General features: G+C 36.0%; 3 protein-coding genes across 10 annotated transcripts; 2 read left to right on the top strand and 1 right to left on the bottom strand.

The window, feature by feature from the left end:
* Positions 1-1,008: 1,008 nt before the first annotated feature.
* Positions 1,009-2,573, top strand: LOC131603542 (glycolate oxidase-like). The gene is made up of 6 exons (XM_058875891.1): positions 1,009-1,215; positions 1,595-1,741; positions 1,824-1,948; positions 2,060-2,106; positions 2,271-2,348; positions 2,438-2,573. The coding sequence occupies exons 2-6, from the start codon at positions 1,602-1,604 to the stop codon at positions 2,438-2,440; spliced, it is 393 nt and encodes a 130-aa protein (XP_058731874.1). The 5' UTR covers positions 1,009-1,215; positions 1,595-1,601; the 3' UTR covers positions 2,441-2,573.
* A 627-nt stretch (positions 2,574-3,200) lies between these two features.
* LOC131603537 (glycolate oxidase 1-like) lies at positions 3,201-13,076 on the top strand. 8 transcript variants are annotated; one of them, XM_058875878.1, is made up of 13 exons: positions 3,201-3,301; positions 3,480-3,584; positions 8,487-8,633; positions 8,716-8,840; positions 8,951-8,997; positions 9,148-9,225; positions 9,376-9,500; positions 9,612-9,678; positions 9,779-9,841; positions 9,933-10,002; positions 10,116-10,216; positions 10,394-10,498; positions 10,711-13,076. In XM_058875878.1, the coding sequence occupies exons 2-13, from the start codon at positions 3,520-3,522 to the stop codon at positions 10,894-10,896; spliced, it is 1,179 nt and encodes a 392-aa protein (XP_058731861.1). In that variant the 5' UTR covers positions 3,201-3,301; positions 3,480-3,519; the 3' UTR covers positions 10,897-13,076. The 8 variants fall into 8 exon arrangements, with proteins under 8 accessions (XP_058731861.1, XP_058731869.1, XP_058731867.1 ...); XM_058875886.1 differs by lacking the exon at positions 3,201-3,301 and having other exon boundaries at positions 8,696-8,840; XM_058875884.1 differs by lacking the exons at positions 3,201-3,301; positions 3,480-3,584 and adding an exon at positions 7,969-8,106 and having other exon boundaries at positions 8,696-8,840.
* A 452-nt stretch (positions 13,077-13,528) lies between these two features.
* On the bottom strand, positions 13,529-16,218 carry LOC131603541 (glycolate oxidase 1-like). Its single transcript, XM_058875890.1, has 11 exons — positions 16,070-16,218; positions 15,847-15,971; positions 15,625-15,671; positions 15,318-15,395; positions 15,037-15,161; positions 14,899-14,956; positions 14,737-14,799; positions 14,582-14,651; positions 14,367-14,467; positions 14,150-14,254; positions 13,529-13,913 (listed from the first exon to the last, which is right to left on the bottom strand). The coding sequence occupies exons 1-11, from the start codon at positions 16,210-16,212 to the stop codon at positions 13,728-13,730; spliced, it is 1,101 nt and encodes a 366-aa protein (XP_058731873.1). The 5' UTR covers positions 16,213-16,218; the 3' UTR covers positions 13,529-13,727.
* Positions 16,219-16,796: the final 578 nt, after the last annotated feature.

The following is a 16,796-nucleotide window of genomic DNA, read 5'->3' as shown; positions in this document are numbered from 1 at the left end:
GTAACATCTATGTTATAGTAGTACGATCCTTGTTGTGGTTGGTTTATGTCAAATTTACCAAACACCACGGTGGATGTCAAATGTACTCGTAAAAGTTCAACAATGATAGTTGTATTAGTGAAGACCAGTAAAGCCAAAATCAAATTCTCTTATGAATTGTGAATACCTCTTCTCCTAACACTCTTCTCCTTATATAATAACTTTGATCTGCCTAACACGAAAACCCATCATAAGCAATTTAATGTGATTGTCTCCGATTTGTATGACTTCTTAATGGTGATTAGGAATCATGCTTCATTGCTCAAATATCAATTTATAATATCTTCATTCATCTAAAACTGCATTCTCTATTATATCTCAATCAATTATCGTTATGCGCTAGACTTGGGTCAGCATAACCAATCTCCATTAGTTATTTCAACCCAACCTTTTTCTTTCGGGTGAGTCATTAATTCGGGCGAGCTCCATTGAATCCGAATCGACTCCTTTCCTTTTCCCAATGTGACCCAAGAGATGGGACTTACCGCTATGCTATTTTGTCTCTTATGTTATGGAAAACACCAAACATATTCTTATGGATCCATTAAATTAGTATTTTAGTTAGAAACCAATAATTAATACATTAGTTTAAGAGAAATGCTACCATTACACCACATTTTACAACCACACCGTATATATATATATATATATATATATATATATATATATATATATATATATATATATATATATATATATATATATATATATATATATATATATATATATATATATATATATATATATATATATACACACACGGTTTATGCAAACTTTTGCTTTTTTTTAATAATTTTTCTATTGCTTTGGTTTGTGTGTGAATGTTAAAATAGTTTGAAAGGACTATGGTGTATATACGGTGTAGGGAAACTAGTGTAAATATAGCAGGTCTCTTAGTTTAATAGATTGATAAGAATTTATTATATTAAAGTTCTATGATAATAATTGCGGGATCAAATATAAAAGACGAGAGAGATATGATTGTTGAACCAAATTCAGATTTTCCACATCTCTGTAATATATTCCACGTTGATGTGCTGACAAATGAGTTGTCATTTTGTCACAACATAACCTTTTCTCTGTTTGTTTTCTATTTGGCTATGTTACACACTTAAGAGACTTGTTTTACTTTTTCACCAGTTTTTCTTGCTCCAGCAGCCCCTCCTCAAAACAAAGGTGCTTGGTCCCTTCATCTTATATTTTGTTCTGTTTACCTTTTTCTATATCAATTGCACGTTATTTCTAGCCGTATAGATTATACCAATATATCTATGTTGGATGACACTCTTTTACAATATTAGATGGCAAATTTGAACTGCTTCTGTTTCTGTAAATACTCATCAACACCATACATCAATCAGAAAAATAGCTGGAATTGAGTTTGGTATTGATCTATGTAGCACTCAACACATGCGTGTCCGTGTCTGATACGTGTCAGTGTCGTGTATGTGTACGTGTTTCATAGATATTAATTGTGATTTGATGATGTTATAAAACTTTTTTAAATATTCGAATGAATTCATGTTGTTTAGTCACTGTGTTTTACTCACCTCAGGAAGAAGATGGATTTGATAACTAATGTGAGTGAGTATGAAGCAATTGCAAAACAAAAATTGCCAAAGATGGTTTATGACTACTATGCATCAGGGGCAGAAGATGAATGGACATTGAAAGAAAACCGAAACGCGTTTTCAAGGATTCTGTAATCTACTTAGTTTCCTAAAACCAGATTCTATTTTATGTTTATGTGCTGAAGCCTATGAGTTTAACCTTACTGAAAACAGGTTCAGGCCGCGAATTCTTAGGGATGTAAGCAATATAGACTTGACAACAAATGTATTAGGCTTTGATATATCAATGCCTATCATGATTGCTCCTACAGCTATGCAAAAGATGGCTCACCCTGAAGGTATATAATGCCATTAAATTCATTGGTATGTGTTACATTAAGCATATTATTTACCTTGTATCATGTATTTTCTTGTTGTTATATAAATTTAATGACAGTATTTTTGTGTAGGAGAAAATGCTACTGCTAGGGCAGCATCAGCTGCTGGCACAATCATGGTGTGATTTCCATCATATTTGTTCTCTACTTGAGTTTTGTTCCCAAATATCGACTATATTTTTTCCCTTGTAACTTATATATTTTAATCTTTCTCTGATCCTCCATGCACCAGTTATGCCTAATTAGTTTCTTGCTTATTGTTTCATTGATGTTTTTGTTACAGGTACTATCCTCAAGGGCTACTTGCAGTGTTGAGGAGGTTGCTTCAACTGGACCCGGCATTCGCTTTTTTCAACTCTACGTGTGTATATTGCCACCATTTCTTATTTCATTACTCTTTTTTCCCTATGGTGTGTTTGTCACATGTTTCTCTTGCTGCAACTACTCAAGTAATGATCTCAATTATCTTAGGTACTTAAAGACAGAAATGTGGTTACTCAGCTTGTGAGAAGAGCTGAATCTGCCGGTTTCAAAGCAATTGCGCTTACAGTTGACACTCCACTTCTTGGTCGTAGGGAAGCTGATATCAAAAACAGGTTAAAAATCATTTGGACTATCTTTCTACAAAATTTAACATAGCTCAACATAGTTGAATTGATAAATCTTATGTTTTAAGATGTATATGCCAATGGCTTGTTCTTGTACAGATTTACAATGCCACCACACCTTGAATTGAAAAACTACGATGGATTGAAATCTGGAAAGTTCAATAAGGTTTGTTTGTGATTAGTATGACTTCATAAATTATATGGCTTTTTCCATTCTGATCACCGTACTTTTCTATTTTTGGTTTGTAATCAATCACTTTGAAGACTGATGATTCTGATCTCGCCTTTTATGTTGCTGCCCAAAATGACAGGTCACTCAACTGGAAGGTAACTTATATCTTTCGCATATGCATGCTAGATTTCCTTGCTTGCGACAATTTTGTTTATGAAAGTAATTAATACTATGGTAAACCTTATTGCAGGATGTGAAATGGCTTCAAACAATCACCTCATTGCCAATTTTATTGAAGGGTGTAATTACTGCTGAAGATAGTAAGCTTCTTACTTAATAACAGATGTATTCTGATGTTATGCTTCCTTATCCATTTCATCTTTGTTCTTATCAATCTTGAATTTTATTCCACAATTGTATTCTAATAATGTAGCAAAGTTAGCTATAGAAGCTGGAGTTTCTGGAATTATTGTTTCCAATCACGGTGCTCGCCAACTTGACTATGTGCCTGCAACTATTACGTCTTTAGAAGAGGTACAAGTTTGATTCCTTTTCACCTTTTGGTCCTGGTTTCTCACCTTTTCAACATATTGCAAATACCGTTGTTATATCTGTTAGTTATAGGTGGAAAAGCTGCTTTACTTTACTATCACATTATACTCCTAACTCTTGCATGGATTTTACTAAGGTTTTTGTTGCTTGCCTTGAATAGGTTGTGAAAGCAGCAGGCGGAAAATTCCCAGTTTTTCTGGATGGCGGAGTTCGTAGAGGGACAGATGTTTTTAAAGCACTGGCTCTTGGAGCATCCGGTGTATTTGTAAGTATATGATTCCTTTACAACCATGATAGCAAAATTAAACTTCAATTAGAGATATAAAATAATAAAAATGGTCAGGGCTGTCTCAAGATTTTGGAGGCTTCGTGTAGGTTAATAGCAGTTTAACCATGGAAAAATAAATAGAGGCCCTAGCTAGCCCTACATACATGCTTGTGTTTATACATTTACCTTTAGTCTTGTAATATATCAGATTGGAAGACCTGTGGTGTACTCATTGGCTGCTGACGGCGAAGCTGGTGTAAGAAAAGTACTTGAGATTCTTCGTGACGAGTTTCAACTAACTATGGCATTATGTGGTTGTCGCTCACTCAAGGAGATAACTCGTGATCATGTTGTCACAGAGTGGGACCGCCCAAGAATTGATCCTAGATTATAAAATGACAGAACTCCATGCTGGAGTCTTGTGATAATAATAGGAATATTTTTAGAGTATCCTTTGTTCTTATCTCATGCTTCAATAGAAAACTTAGTTTTGCACTATAAGCCATGGCTGATCCATAAGAAACATCAGCTAGCTATCAAATAAAAAGTTTTTGGATTCTTAGATTATTTACTGTTGTGTTACTTATGGCTCCAGTCTCATATCAATTGGTCTGTGGAGAAACTCTTATGATGGTTACTTGTCCGCCAAGAAAGCTTTCCTGCACTTACAATCAGCTGCTCATTTGTTGCCTTGGTCTAAATTGATATGGTGCCTAAATTAGCTCTTAACTTGAGTCGTTCCCTCATTTTCAATGCCACCCACTGCCTTATACAAGACACCTCCTTCACAGAGGATTATTGGTATAACTGAGATCCATAATGGTCTTAATCATCTTAGCAACACTTTTATCCAACCATCCTTCATTCTTCATGATTTCCATTGAATATATGGCATTTAAGATTATGACACCCATCTCATCTCATAAAAAAATTCTACATATTTGTTGTAAATAGAAATTCTGGCAACACTGTTCATTCTGCATGTGCTTCATTTCAAGATATTGTTCATCCCGAAAGTGCTAATTCTGTGTATTCATTCTAAGGAATTGTCCATCCCAAAAGTATTGTTCATTCAGATGATGAATGTGATTTGGTTCATTTTACACTTTTTGTAGAAACCGAACCAATACAAATTGATAAAGCATTGCAATATCCAAAATGGATAGATGAAATGAAGGATCGCTTTAGCATTGCAATATCCAAAATGGATAGATGAAATGAAGGATCGCTTGAGGTCAATAGCAGTCATACATGAGAATTAGTAGAGGTGTCACCGCAAAAGAAAGTAATTGATTTAAAGTAAGTCTAAGTGGTGAAGTCCTAAAAAACAAGGAAAGGTTTGTTGTGAGGGGTTTCTTACATAAGGTTGGAGCTGACTATAAGGAGAGGTGTTTACATCCGTAGTTAGAATGGATACTGTCATACGAATGTTAAATCATTTTTTGACATTTCTGACTGGACCACGTGATGTGGAGGTTTATGTCAAGCAACTCTAGATTTTGAAGTGACCTAAATGAATGTGGATTAATGACTCATGTGTGTAAGTCTTTGTTATTATCCAACAAAGAGGAATAGAGTTTTTGCGATAATCCAGCAGCCAATCCAAATCCCGCAGCCCCAAATTCAGCTCCACGAAATCGGAGTTTTTTCACAATCCAACGGTCGGATCGTCTTGAAATTTTGGCACATTGTTCGTCACTCATAGGAGTACATCCTGAATGGTGGAGATCGGATTCTGAGTTTTCCAAGTCAGTTTGTCGAGTCCATTAGAGAGGTGCAAATTTCTTGATGTTTTTGGAGTTTGTTTCTCTCTCTTGATTCTTGTTGTATTCGAAGATTGATTGTAGATCTTAATGATGTTTATGTATGCCTCTAACTAGTGTGAGAGAGAACCTTGCTTGTATCTATTGTTGATTATAGTGGAGATATTAAGTGGCCTACAGGTCTCGTGGTTTCTTACTCCTAGTTAACGGAGGTTTTTCCATGCTAAAATTGTCTTGTGTTGTTTGGTGTGTTTTTGTTGATTGTCTCTAAGTTGCATTTGATATTTGCGAGAGATTGTGTCGTTGGATTATTACGCAGCGTTGTGGATTTCCTCCCAACAAAAATACTTGTATGGATTGGACCAAATAGCTAGAGCTTGGAACAAATGATTTAATGGATTTCTCTGTCAATTTATTTTGTCATGGACCATCTGCAAGGCCTACGAAAAATGACCAATAACAAACACCGATTGGGAAGTCACATCAAACAAGGGACCTTAATCTATGCCAAGAACAAACAATCACGCACTCCATCGCATCTCTCACCGTTGATATCTAATCGAACGGCCATCCACACATGACACCGAATCACACAAGCGGTTTTAGCCGTTCATAATTTATAAAGACCAGATTGCATCATTTTAGAGATTCAATTCATTCTCACTCTTATATTACTTATCACCCAGTAACTAACTTTAGCTCTAGAGCCCTAACTTTGAAGGGTTTTCCTCTCTCCACGGAAGCTCGCTCTACTGCTCAAAGACCTCATGTCACCACTCACTATACATTTTTGGTTTCAGAGTGAAACAGTTTTGTTAAATGCACATGTGAACACGTACATGAAGAAATCTGTAAATAAAGTATGTTGATGACTTACTAGTTATAGGAAGTAGTTAATATGTTAGAGAAATTTTTAAATTGAAGATAATGGAAGAGCTTGAGATGACTAACTTGTGAAAAATGACTTATTTTCTTAGAACATGATTTCAGAAAACAAAGAGTAGGATTATAACACTTCAAAGCAAGTATGCATCAGACTTTTTGGAGAAGTTTACTATGTTGAACTGGGATCCTGGTAAGATTTCAGTTGAGATAAGCTTGAGACATCATAGGCAAATGAATGAAGTTGATAACACACTTTATAGAAAAATGGTAGGTTTCTTGAAAAATACCTGCACATGATATTAGTCCCACATGTCAGCCATCCCGAAATATAATAAAATGTGGTCAAATGGAATTCTATACCGGTGAGTACTGTATGACATTCAGACGACATCATGCTGAGTCCGATCAAGAAACAAATAGAACGGCACCACAACATCATTCCCTCTACGCGGGAGATACATGCAAGCATGCAGGTAATCTTCAGTATACGATGGGTCATATCCAAACCCGTGTATACGGTGATAGTGGGCAAGAAACCATCCCTGAAAATGAATAAAGTTAAAATATTAGTAACAAGTGTAGAAAAAGTTGTTTTTAACTTAATAGTGGGATTTGGAAATTACCGTAAGCAGGGCACATGAGCCTGTCATTTGCTTTGTCGTCCAACGAGAACCTTCGCTCAGCTTGGAGTACACGTATACCTAGCATGCGACTCCCCAGTTCCACTCGTGAATGACCTCCTAGTCGATGAGATTTTTTTTTAATAGGCAATGGATTTATTAAAAGGAGTATAAGGGATACTCCACCCGATTATAGAACGGAAAGCCCCTACGTCCTAAAACAAATGAGAGGTAGGGTATTCCACACATAAAAGTTATACAACATCCACGTAGGTTGCACTTTTGTCCACAAACATGGACGTGCCAACCAAGAATAGGAAGAAGCACCTCAATGCACACTCCATGTGGAAGCCAACCTATAGATCATAGGCGTCTGCATCTTCGGCTATCTCCAAGTTGTCGTTATACAACGTCTCAAACCAAGAAAACTTGGCATGTGCACTCCTGGAACTGTTACTAACTCATGGCTGCCTCAGGATCAGCTCCAAATAAACCACCATCATCTACACTGCATCAGCCCTGGTGATCTTAGAATGATCAAGCAACATTCCTCTTATGGGAAGGTGTAAGAGATAAGCGGCATCATCTAATGTAATAGTCGTGTTCGCCAACGGGAGGTGGAAAGACGACATTTCGCTATGTCATCTCTCAGCAAATGTCACATGCATGCCATGGCTGACGATGGAGTATCCGGAAGCACAAAGACCTGCAAGACCGGATGCCCGAAGTACAGTAAGGAACCACTCTTCCTGAAGCTGAGCAAGCCTGTGAATCTTTTTGAAATGGTTAATTGATTTCAAACACTCTCGTTCCTGTTGAAAATAAATTATAACAGTTTCAGACGAATAGAATTTATTAGATTATTCCCTCTATCCCAAAATCAGAGTCTTTCTAGTAAAAAAATTTGGTCCTAAAATAAGAGTCTTTTTACATTTTCAATGCAACATTAATTAATTTTACCAACTTTACCCTTAATAAATATTGTCTACACTACTTATTAAACCATTCTATACCTTTATGACAAACAATAGTAATTAAAAGCAGTTTTATAAAATGTTTATATTTAATTATTCAATTATTACTTTTACTAATTTATGTGCAACACATAACTGTTTGACCAAATTAGATATTCCACATTGATGTGCTGACAAATGAAATGAGTTGTCGTTTTGTCACTACATAACCTTTTCTCTGTTTGTTTTACTTTCTCACCAAATTTTCTTGCTCCAGCAGCCCCTCCTTAAAACAAAGGTGCATTGGTTCATTCATCTTATATTTTGTTTTATTTTGCTTTTTCTTTATTAATTCCACGTTATTTCTAGCCGTATAGATTATACCTATGTATTTATGTTGGATCATACTTTTGTACAATATTAGGTGGTAAATTTGAACTGCTTCTGTTTCTGTAAATACTCATCAACACCACACATCAATCAGAAAAATAGCTGAAACTGCGTTAGGTATTGATCTATGTAGCACTCAACACATGTGTGTTCGTGTCTGATACGTGTTAGTGCCGTGCATGCGTATGTGTTTCATAGATATTAATTGTGACTTGATGATGTTATAAAACTTTTTTAAATATTCAAATGAATTCATGTTGTTTAGTCGCTGTGTTTTACTCACCTCAGGAAGAAGATGGATTTGATAACTAATGTGAGCGAGTTTGAAGCAATTGCAAAACAAAAATTGCCAAAGATGGTTTATGACTACTATGCATCAGGGGCAGAAGATCAATGGTCATTGAAAGAGAACCGAAATGCATTCTCAAGGATTCTGTAATCTACTTAGTTTCCTAACACCTGATTTTACTTTACTTTTATATGCTAAAAGCCTTTAGGATTTGATAACTGAAAACAGGTTCAGGCCGCGAATTCTTCGGGATGTAAGCAAGATAGACTTGACGACAAATGTATTAGGCTTTGATATATCAATGCCTATCATGATTGCTCCTACAGCTATGCAAAAGATGGCTCACCCTGAAGGTATATGATGCCATTAAATTCATTGGTCTGTGTTACATAAGTATATTATTTACATTGTATCATGTATTTTCTTGTTGTTATATATAATTTATGACACTATTTTTGTGTAGGAGAAAATGCTACTGCTAAGGCAGCATTAGCTGCTGGAACAATCATGGTGTGATTTCCATCATATTTGTTCTCTACTTTAGTTTTGTTCCCAAACATCAATCATATTTTTCCCTTGTAACTTATATAATTGAATCTCTCTCCAATCCTCTATGCACCAGTTATGCCTAATTAGTTTCATTGACTTTTTTTGTTACAGACACTATCCTCGTGGGCTACTACCAGTATTGAGGAGGTTGCTTCAACTGGACCTGGCATTCGCTTTTTCCAACTCTACGTGAGTATATTTCCGTCATTTCTTATCTCATGACTCTTTTTACCTGTGGTGTGTCTGTCACATGTCTCTCTTGCTGCAATTACTCAAGTAATGATCTCAACTATCTTGTTTTATAACTTCATTTGTTGTTATTTTATTTTGTTCTCTTAGGTAATTAAAGACAGAAATGTGGTTACTCAGCAAGTGAGAAGAGCTGAATCTGCCGGTTTCAAGGCAATTGCGCTTACAGTGGACACTGCAATGCTTGGTCGTAGGGAAGCTGATATTAAAAACAGGTTGAAAATCATTTGGACAATCTTTCTACAAAATTTAACATAGCTCAACATAGTCGAACTGATAAATCTTATGTTTTAAGATGTTTATGCCAATGGCTTGTTCTTGTACAGATTTACATTGCCGCCACACCTTGAATTGAAAAATTTCCATGGGTTGAAACTTGGAAAGTTGGATAAGGTTTGTTTGTGATTAGTATGAATTCAAAAATTAGATGATTTTTTCCATAACTGATCATCGTACTTTTTCCATTTTTGGTTTGTAATCAATCACTTTGAAGACTGATGATTCTGATCTCGCCTTTTATGTTGCTCTCCAAAATGACCGGTCACTTAACTGGAAGGTAACTTATATCTTTCAAATATGTATGTTAAACCTGGTTGCAACAATATTGTTCTTGAAAGTAATTAATAGTATGGTAAACCTTATTGCAGGATGTGAAATGGCTTCAAACAATCACCTCATTGCCAATTTTGTTGAAGGGTGTACTTACATCTGAGGATAGTAAGCTTCTTTCTTAATAACTGATATATTATGATCTTATGCTTCGTTAACCATTTCATCTTTGTTCATATCAATTTTAAATTTAATTTCATAATTGTATTCAAATAATGTAGCAAAGTTAGCTATACAAGCTGGAGTTTCTGGAATCATTGTTTCCAATCACGGTGCTCGCCAACTTGACTATGTGCCTGCAACTATTACGGCTTTAGAAGAGGTACAAGTTTGTTTGCTTTTCACTTTTTGGTCCTGGTTTCCCAACTTTGTTAACATATTGCAAATATTGTTGTTATATCTTAGTTATACGTGGAAAAGCTACTTTATATTTCTATCACGTTATATTTCCAACTCTTGCATGGATTTTATTAAGGTTTTTCTTGCTTGCCTTGAATAGGTTGTGAAAGCAGCAGGCGGAAAAATTCCGGTTTTTCTTGATGGCGGTGTTCGTAGAGGGACGGATGTTTTTAAAGCACTGGCTCTTGGAGCATCCGGTGTATTTGTAAGTATATAAATCTTTTACAACCATGATAGCAAAATTAAACTTCAATTAAAGATATAAAATATTACAAATGGCCAGAGCCGTCTCAAGTTTTTGGAGGCCGTGTGTAGATTAACTGCAGTTTAACCATGGCAAAATAAATAGAGGCCCTAGCTAGCCCTACATACATTGCTTGTGTTTGTATATTTACATTTGATCTTGTCATATATTAGATTGGAAGACCTGTGGTGTACTCATTGGCTGCTGATGGCGAAGCCGGTGTAAGGAAAGTACTTGAGATTCTGCGTGATGAGTTTCAGCTAACTATGGCATTATGTGGTTGTCGCTCACTCAAGGAGATAACTCGTGATCATGTTGTCGCAGAGTGGGACCGCCCAAGAATTGCTCCTAGGTTATAAAATGACAGAACTCCATGCTGGAGTCTTGTGATAATAACAGGAATATTTTAGAGTAACCTTTGTTCTTATCTCATGCTTCAATAGAAAACTTAGTTTGCACTATAAGCCATGAGTGATCCATAAGAAACTTCTACTTTTATAATAATTATAAACATTTAAAAATACATTTAGACATGTGCTATTTGTAGCACAACTGGGATAACACTTGGGAATGCATTATTTGCGGGTATCGGTTCATCTCATTAAATATATGTTAATCTAAATCAATTGCTTATCACTTTCTCAAATGTGGTTGATCTAGTGAATAAAGGTACATGGTTTATCCCTGGTGTCATCAAAGAGAGATGCTAACCTTGTGATGCAGATTAATAATATTGTGTTACCTATGGCTCCAATCCCAGATCAATTGGTTTGTGGAGAAACTCTTATGATGGTTACTTGTCTGCCAAGAAAACTTTCCCTCACTTAAAATCAGCTGCTCATTTGTAGATTGATGCATAGGAGGCTCCTCACTGATGAAAGCTTGTGGAGTAGAGGATGGATCATTGTCTCTGGTCGTGTTCTATGTTATGATTATGAATCATGTCACCACTTGTTTCTCCACCACCCCTTTGCTAATTTTCTGTGGTCTTAATTTGGAATTTTAATCAACCACAATATTGATAGAACCTTTCCTGCAAGCTTACTCAAGATCTGCAATAATTCCTGGTGTGAGCAGATTATTGATGTAACAGATTATTACTATAACTGAGATCCATAATGGTCTTATCCTCTTACAAACACTTTTGTCCAACCATCCTACATTCTTCATGATTTCTGTTAACTTTTTTGCACAGTGGAAAGAATATTTTCCATAAGAAAAAGAAAAAAGAAAAAACAGATAATATTCAATTGAAAAATCTGTTTTGCAAAGGAACTGGGCTTGCATATTTATAGCCCACACAGAAAGAGTTTGTTAGAGAAAAAGGAAATTTCTATCTCTATAGGTTCTCCCTAACCCCTGGCGAAAAGTCAAAAATATCCCTAATTTTCGGAGATGCATCTTCGGACGCACCGTTTTCCCATAAAATAGGCGCAATTGGGTTAGCGTTCGTCATTTTGCCAAAATTTAATTCGGAGATGTATCTTTGTATGTGTTTTAGGGTGTGTCCGCAGATGCATCTCCGGATTAACCCTTATTTTCAAATTCAAGGGTTTTTCGGAGATGCATCTCCGAACGCATTTAATTTATATCTAACGCACGGACAAACCCTCTTCTCCTTCTTCATTTTCTGAAACTTTTCCAAATCTCCATTAGAGCTTGTGAGCAACTTTCTTCCAATCCATTTTTCAAGGATCAGCACTACCTCTACTACAAGTTTTCGAATCCGAACTCACTCCACTAACTACATTCAACATTTTTCATCCACAACTCTTTTTGGAGTAAGTTTCTCATTTCACTTGTTTTAGTTTTGATTAATGTATTAGGTAAAATAGGTTGTTTTAAATGCATTTGGTTGTAGTCACATTCAAAATGGGTAGCTGTTAGAGACATGCATTCTCATTTGGTTGCATTTTGGTAGGTTAGGGTAAGATTGGTCTGCGTTTCTGCCATTGTTAAGAAACACGGGCTTATTCGGATATGCATCTCCGAAATGTGTCTTTACTGGTTTTCGGAGATGAATATCCGAAAAGTGTCCTAGATGCAAACTGATGTCATTTTCTGATTTTGTCCTGGATGAAGACTAATGTCATTTTCTCGTCTTTTCAAGGAAAATGGCTGCAAACAACCCTAACAGATTGAGATTCGGCCGTGAAACCCAACACGCATTCGTTCGATGTGAGAGGTCTAGACGTCAGAATGAGCAGGACAAGGCTAGATGGAGAACCGTCGCTAGGCCTTAGGACAGGGAAGAATCAACTACTAGGAGCCTCCTGTCTTAGGGGTCGTCATCCTAGGGGCACATCTCCCTTGCTCACGAAGATCGGGATGCGCCTGAAGCTCTCGAGGCTTGTGCATAGGAAGCTCTTGGTGCACATAATGGCGTCCTTGTATAGGGTTATCCATGAGGTCCCTTTGACACCTCCTTATTGATATACTATAGAGATCATGTTGTTGGACATGTCTGGGATGAAGAAGTATATTTGTTAACAGTTGTTATTTACATGTTTTATACAAATTCCCTACGATTGATATTGCTATATTTTTTAACAGGAGCGCAAATGTTTGAAGTTTGTTAACCACAATAGAAAGATTTTGCAGCTTTATCTACCTGAGGATGATTGGTTCTAAAATGTCATCTGATACTCCTGTCTTGCCGGCCTGCGTTGCTCCGAGTACAAGACTATTAGCTATGGCATGCAGTAGGATTTTACTGAGAGATGGCATAAATAAAAACTTTATCTTTCCACTTCCCTATTGATGAGATGACGATTACACTAGATGACATCGCTTTCCTTCTACACCTTCCCATGAAGAGGAAGTTACTTGCATAATCAAACGTGATGAAGCCCAGAAAATGATGGTCACTTATTTGGGAGCTAACCTAGTTAATGCCCTGATGCAGTGTGAAAGGATCAGAGATGCTCATGCCAAAATTTCATACTTAAAAAAGCTATATGAAGACAATTTGTAGGAACTCCCTTCCAAGTTTTAGAGAACTTGGATTTCTCCTTCCCATTTTCCCATAATTTTCCTATTCCACACAAATACATATCCGTCACACATAACCATAGCTATACTAATTAAAACATAATATATAAATAACTACCCTATTTCAATCATTAGGAACCGACAAGCTCCTATGATATTGTTTATTAATGATAGCTCCAACACAGTAGAGAATGATGTCTCATATTCTAGGAGCAATCCTTGGGCGGTCGCGCTCTGTCACAACATGGTCCCGAGTTATGTCCTTGAGTGAAGGGCAACCACAAAGTGCCATGGTTATTTCAAGTTCATCATGAAGCATCTCAAGGACTTTTCTTACACCAGCCTCACCATCAGAAACCAATGAGAACACCACAGGTCTTCCAATCTGGCATATTACAAGATGAAAAGTAAATCTATAATATAGGTAAAATTTCTATCAAGGTACTTTAACATAGCTTAATTTCTTAAGTTAGTCCTTTAACTTTTATAATGTTAATGCATTCAAATTTTTTATTAGATTTTTATTATATTACCTCCCTTTAGTAAAACAATTATAAAACACATCACAGTTAGATTATTTTAAATGTTCACAATGGTAACCAAATTTTCATATATACTTACAAACACGCCGGCTGCTCCAAGAGCCATTGCTTTAAAAACATCTGTCCCTCTACGGACTCCGCCATCCATAAAAACAGGAACTCTTCCTTCTGCAGCTTGCACGACCTATTCAAGATAAGTTGAAAAATTAAAAATAGAACAGCTTGAAGTTTTAATGCATCCTACAAATTTAGCAAAATTGAACCAATAATGATAGCACTAAAGGCTAAAATCAGACCTCTTCCAAAGCCATAATAGTTGCAGGAACATAGTCAAGTTGACGAGCACCGTGATTGGAAACAATGATTCCAGCAGCTCCGGCTTGTATAGCTAACCTAGCTACATTATTGGCATGGGATTGGATTGTCAATTGTCGAATTAAAATCAAGATTGATAAAAAATCAAATGGATAAGGAAACATAACGTCATAATATATCTGTTTAACAAACTTACTATCCTCAGCAGTAAGTACACCCTTGAGTATGATGGGCAATGAGGTTATTGATTGAAGCCATTTTACATCCTGTTACAATTTTGCCATAATATATATAATGACTTCCCACATTCAATGTCGTGTATTAGGAAAGATCTATGTATCGTTATATCACCTTCCAGTTGAGTGATTGGTCATATAGGCCGTTAACAATGGAGGCCGGATTAGAGTTTTTAGTCTGCGAGGTCATATCCAATTTCCGTAATAATAAAGCAACATCATGATAAGAATAACAGAAAAAATCATTTCGTTAGAAATTTTCATACTAATCACACACCCTTTTAGGAACCATGGCTTCATAATTCTTAAATCTCAAGTGTGGTGGAAACGTAAATCTGCATAAAAAAAATCAGGAAATTTTATTTTGAAATAGTGAGATTAATCAATTGAACTGAGATTTCCAATGATTGTCAACCTGTTTTTTATGTTAGCCTCTCTATGACCACCCACTGCAGAGTCTACAGTAACGACAATTGCTTTGAAACCAGCATTTTCTGCTCTTCTCACTAGCTGAGTAACTATATTTCTGTCCTTAAACACCTAAAAAGAAAATAACATAAACAAATTAGGTTATAACACAGATACTTGAAATGTTTACTCAACAACAAAATGTTTTTGTTCAACAAAGAAGGGACAAGTGACAGACTTCATAGAAAATGAAATCATGTAAAGAAGAAACAAGAGTAATATACTCACATAGAGTTGGAGGAAACGGACACCAGGTCCTGTTGAAGCAACCTCCTCAACACTAGAAGAAGCCGCTGTGGATAGTGTCTGTCACAAGCTTTTGAAAATAAACCCCCCATATTGTAATAAATACAACAATAGTAGTAGCGTTTTCGCACCAAGTGGAATTAATGGTATATCATGTCCATTAACAAACCATTTAAATCTAAATCCTTTTCACTTTCATCCACTTTACTTGAAAAGATACAAGGAAGAAAAACACTGCTTGATTTGGAAATAAAACTAGAGTAGAGAGTAAATATGGTAGAAACCAAACCATGATGGTGCCAGCTGCTGATGCTGCTCTAGCAGTAGCGTACTCTCCTGCACAAAAGTTGCATGATTTGTTTTAATTAACAAGTTTTTAAATATTATAGTGAACAAAAAACTTCAATGCCGAACACAGAGAACCATCAGCTTCTGTTTTAATAACAAAAGACCGGATGCAATGGCAATATCTCAATGTAACACAGACCAATTAATTAGTATGATGACATACCTTCAGGGTGAGCCATCTTATGCATGGATGTAGGAGCAATCGTGATAGGCATTGAAATTTTGAAGCCTAAAACAGTTGTTGTCATATCTATCTTGCTTACATCGATAAGAACGCGTGGCCTAAACCTATTCTTAGTAAACATATATATTGAAATAAGAGATTCAGCAAAACACAAAAGGTTTAAGGGCGGATGAAAATCAAATAAAAGAAGCTTGTAGATTACAAAATCCTTGAGAATGCATTTTGGTTCTCTTTCAAAGTCCACTGATCCTCAGCCCCTGATGCATAGTAGTCATAAATCATCTTTGGCAACTTTTCCTTTGCAATTGCTTCATACTCGGTCACATTTGTTATATTCGTCGTCATCTTAATAGGTAAGTTACTTTATTATTTTATATGTATACGAGATCGTCTGAAATTGAGATTAAAATGTATAATTACTCAATAACATCAATCTAAACCAGGTAAGAAAAAGAATGAAATTAACATAAATGTAATTCGCTGCCATGACCCCTTCCGGCCTCTATTTCCCGGTCACCACCACCCTGCCACCACTGCCGCCGTCTATTCCGGAGAACCATCCCACCATCAGAAGCGCCTTTTCCGATCCTGTAGATTGAAATTAACATAGATGTAAGATGAAGAGGAGAGAGAACCTGTAGTTTGGGGGTGGTGAAGTAAAGAAGATGGAGCTAATTAGGAGAATGAATGAAATGTGAGTATAGAATAAAGAGTAAGAAGTGAAAGTATAAATAAATAAACATAAGGTGAGAATGACAATAGCCAGATTTTAATGTCGACAGTTAGATCCAAGTAAAGATTTTAATGATTGTACTGCTAAAACAAAATTCTGCTGAAAATTGTTTTATGTGGCTGTTTGTTCTCTCCCAAAGAATCTCAACAATGTGGCGGTTTGCTATGTCGGGAATGATTTCCCCTATAGCAAATGA

This window comes from Vicia villosa, linkage group LG5 (assembly GCF_029867415.1).
Source record: "Vicia villosa cultivar HV-30 ecotype Madison, WI linkage group LG5, Vvil1.0, whole genome shotgun sequence".
Classification (NCBI taxonomy): Eukaryota; Viridiplantae; Streptophyta; class Magnoliopsida; order Fabales; family Fabaceae; genus Vicia; species Vicia villosa.
The sequence above is the reverse complement of the archived record's forward strand: the minus strand, read 5'-3'. Positions and strand labels throughout refer to the sequence as shown.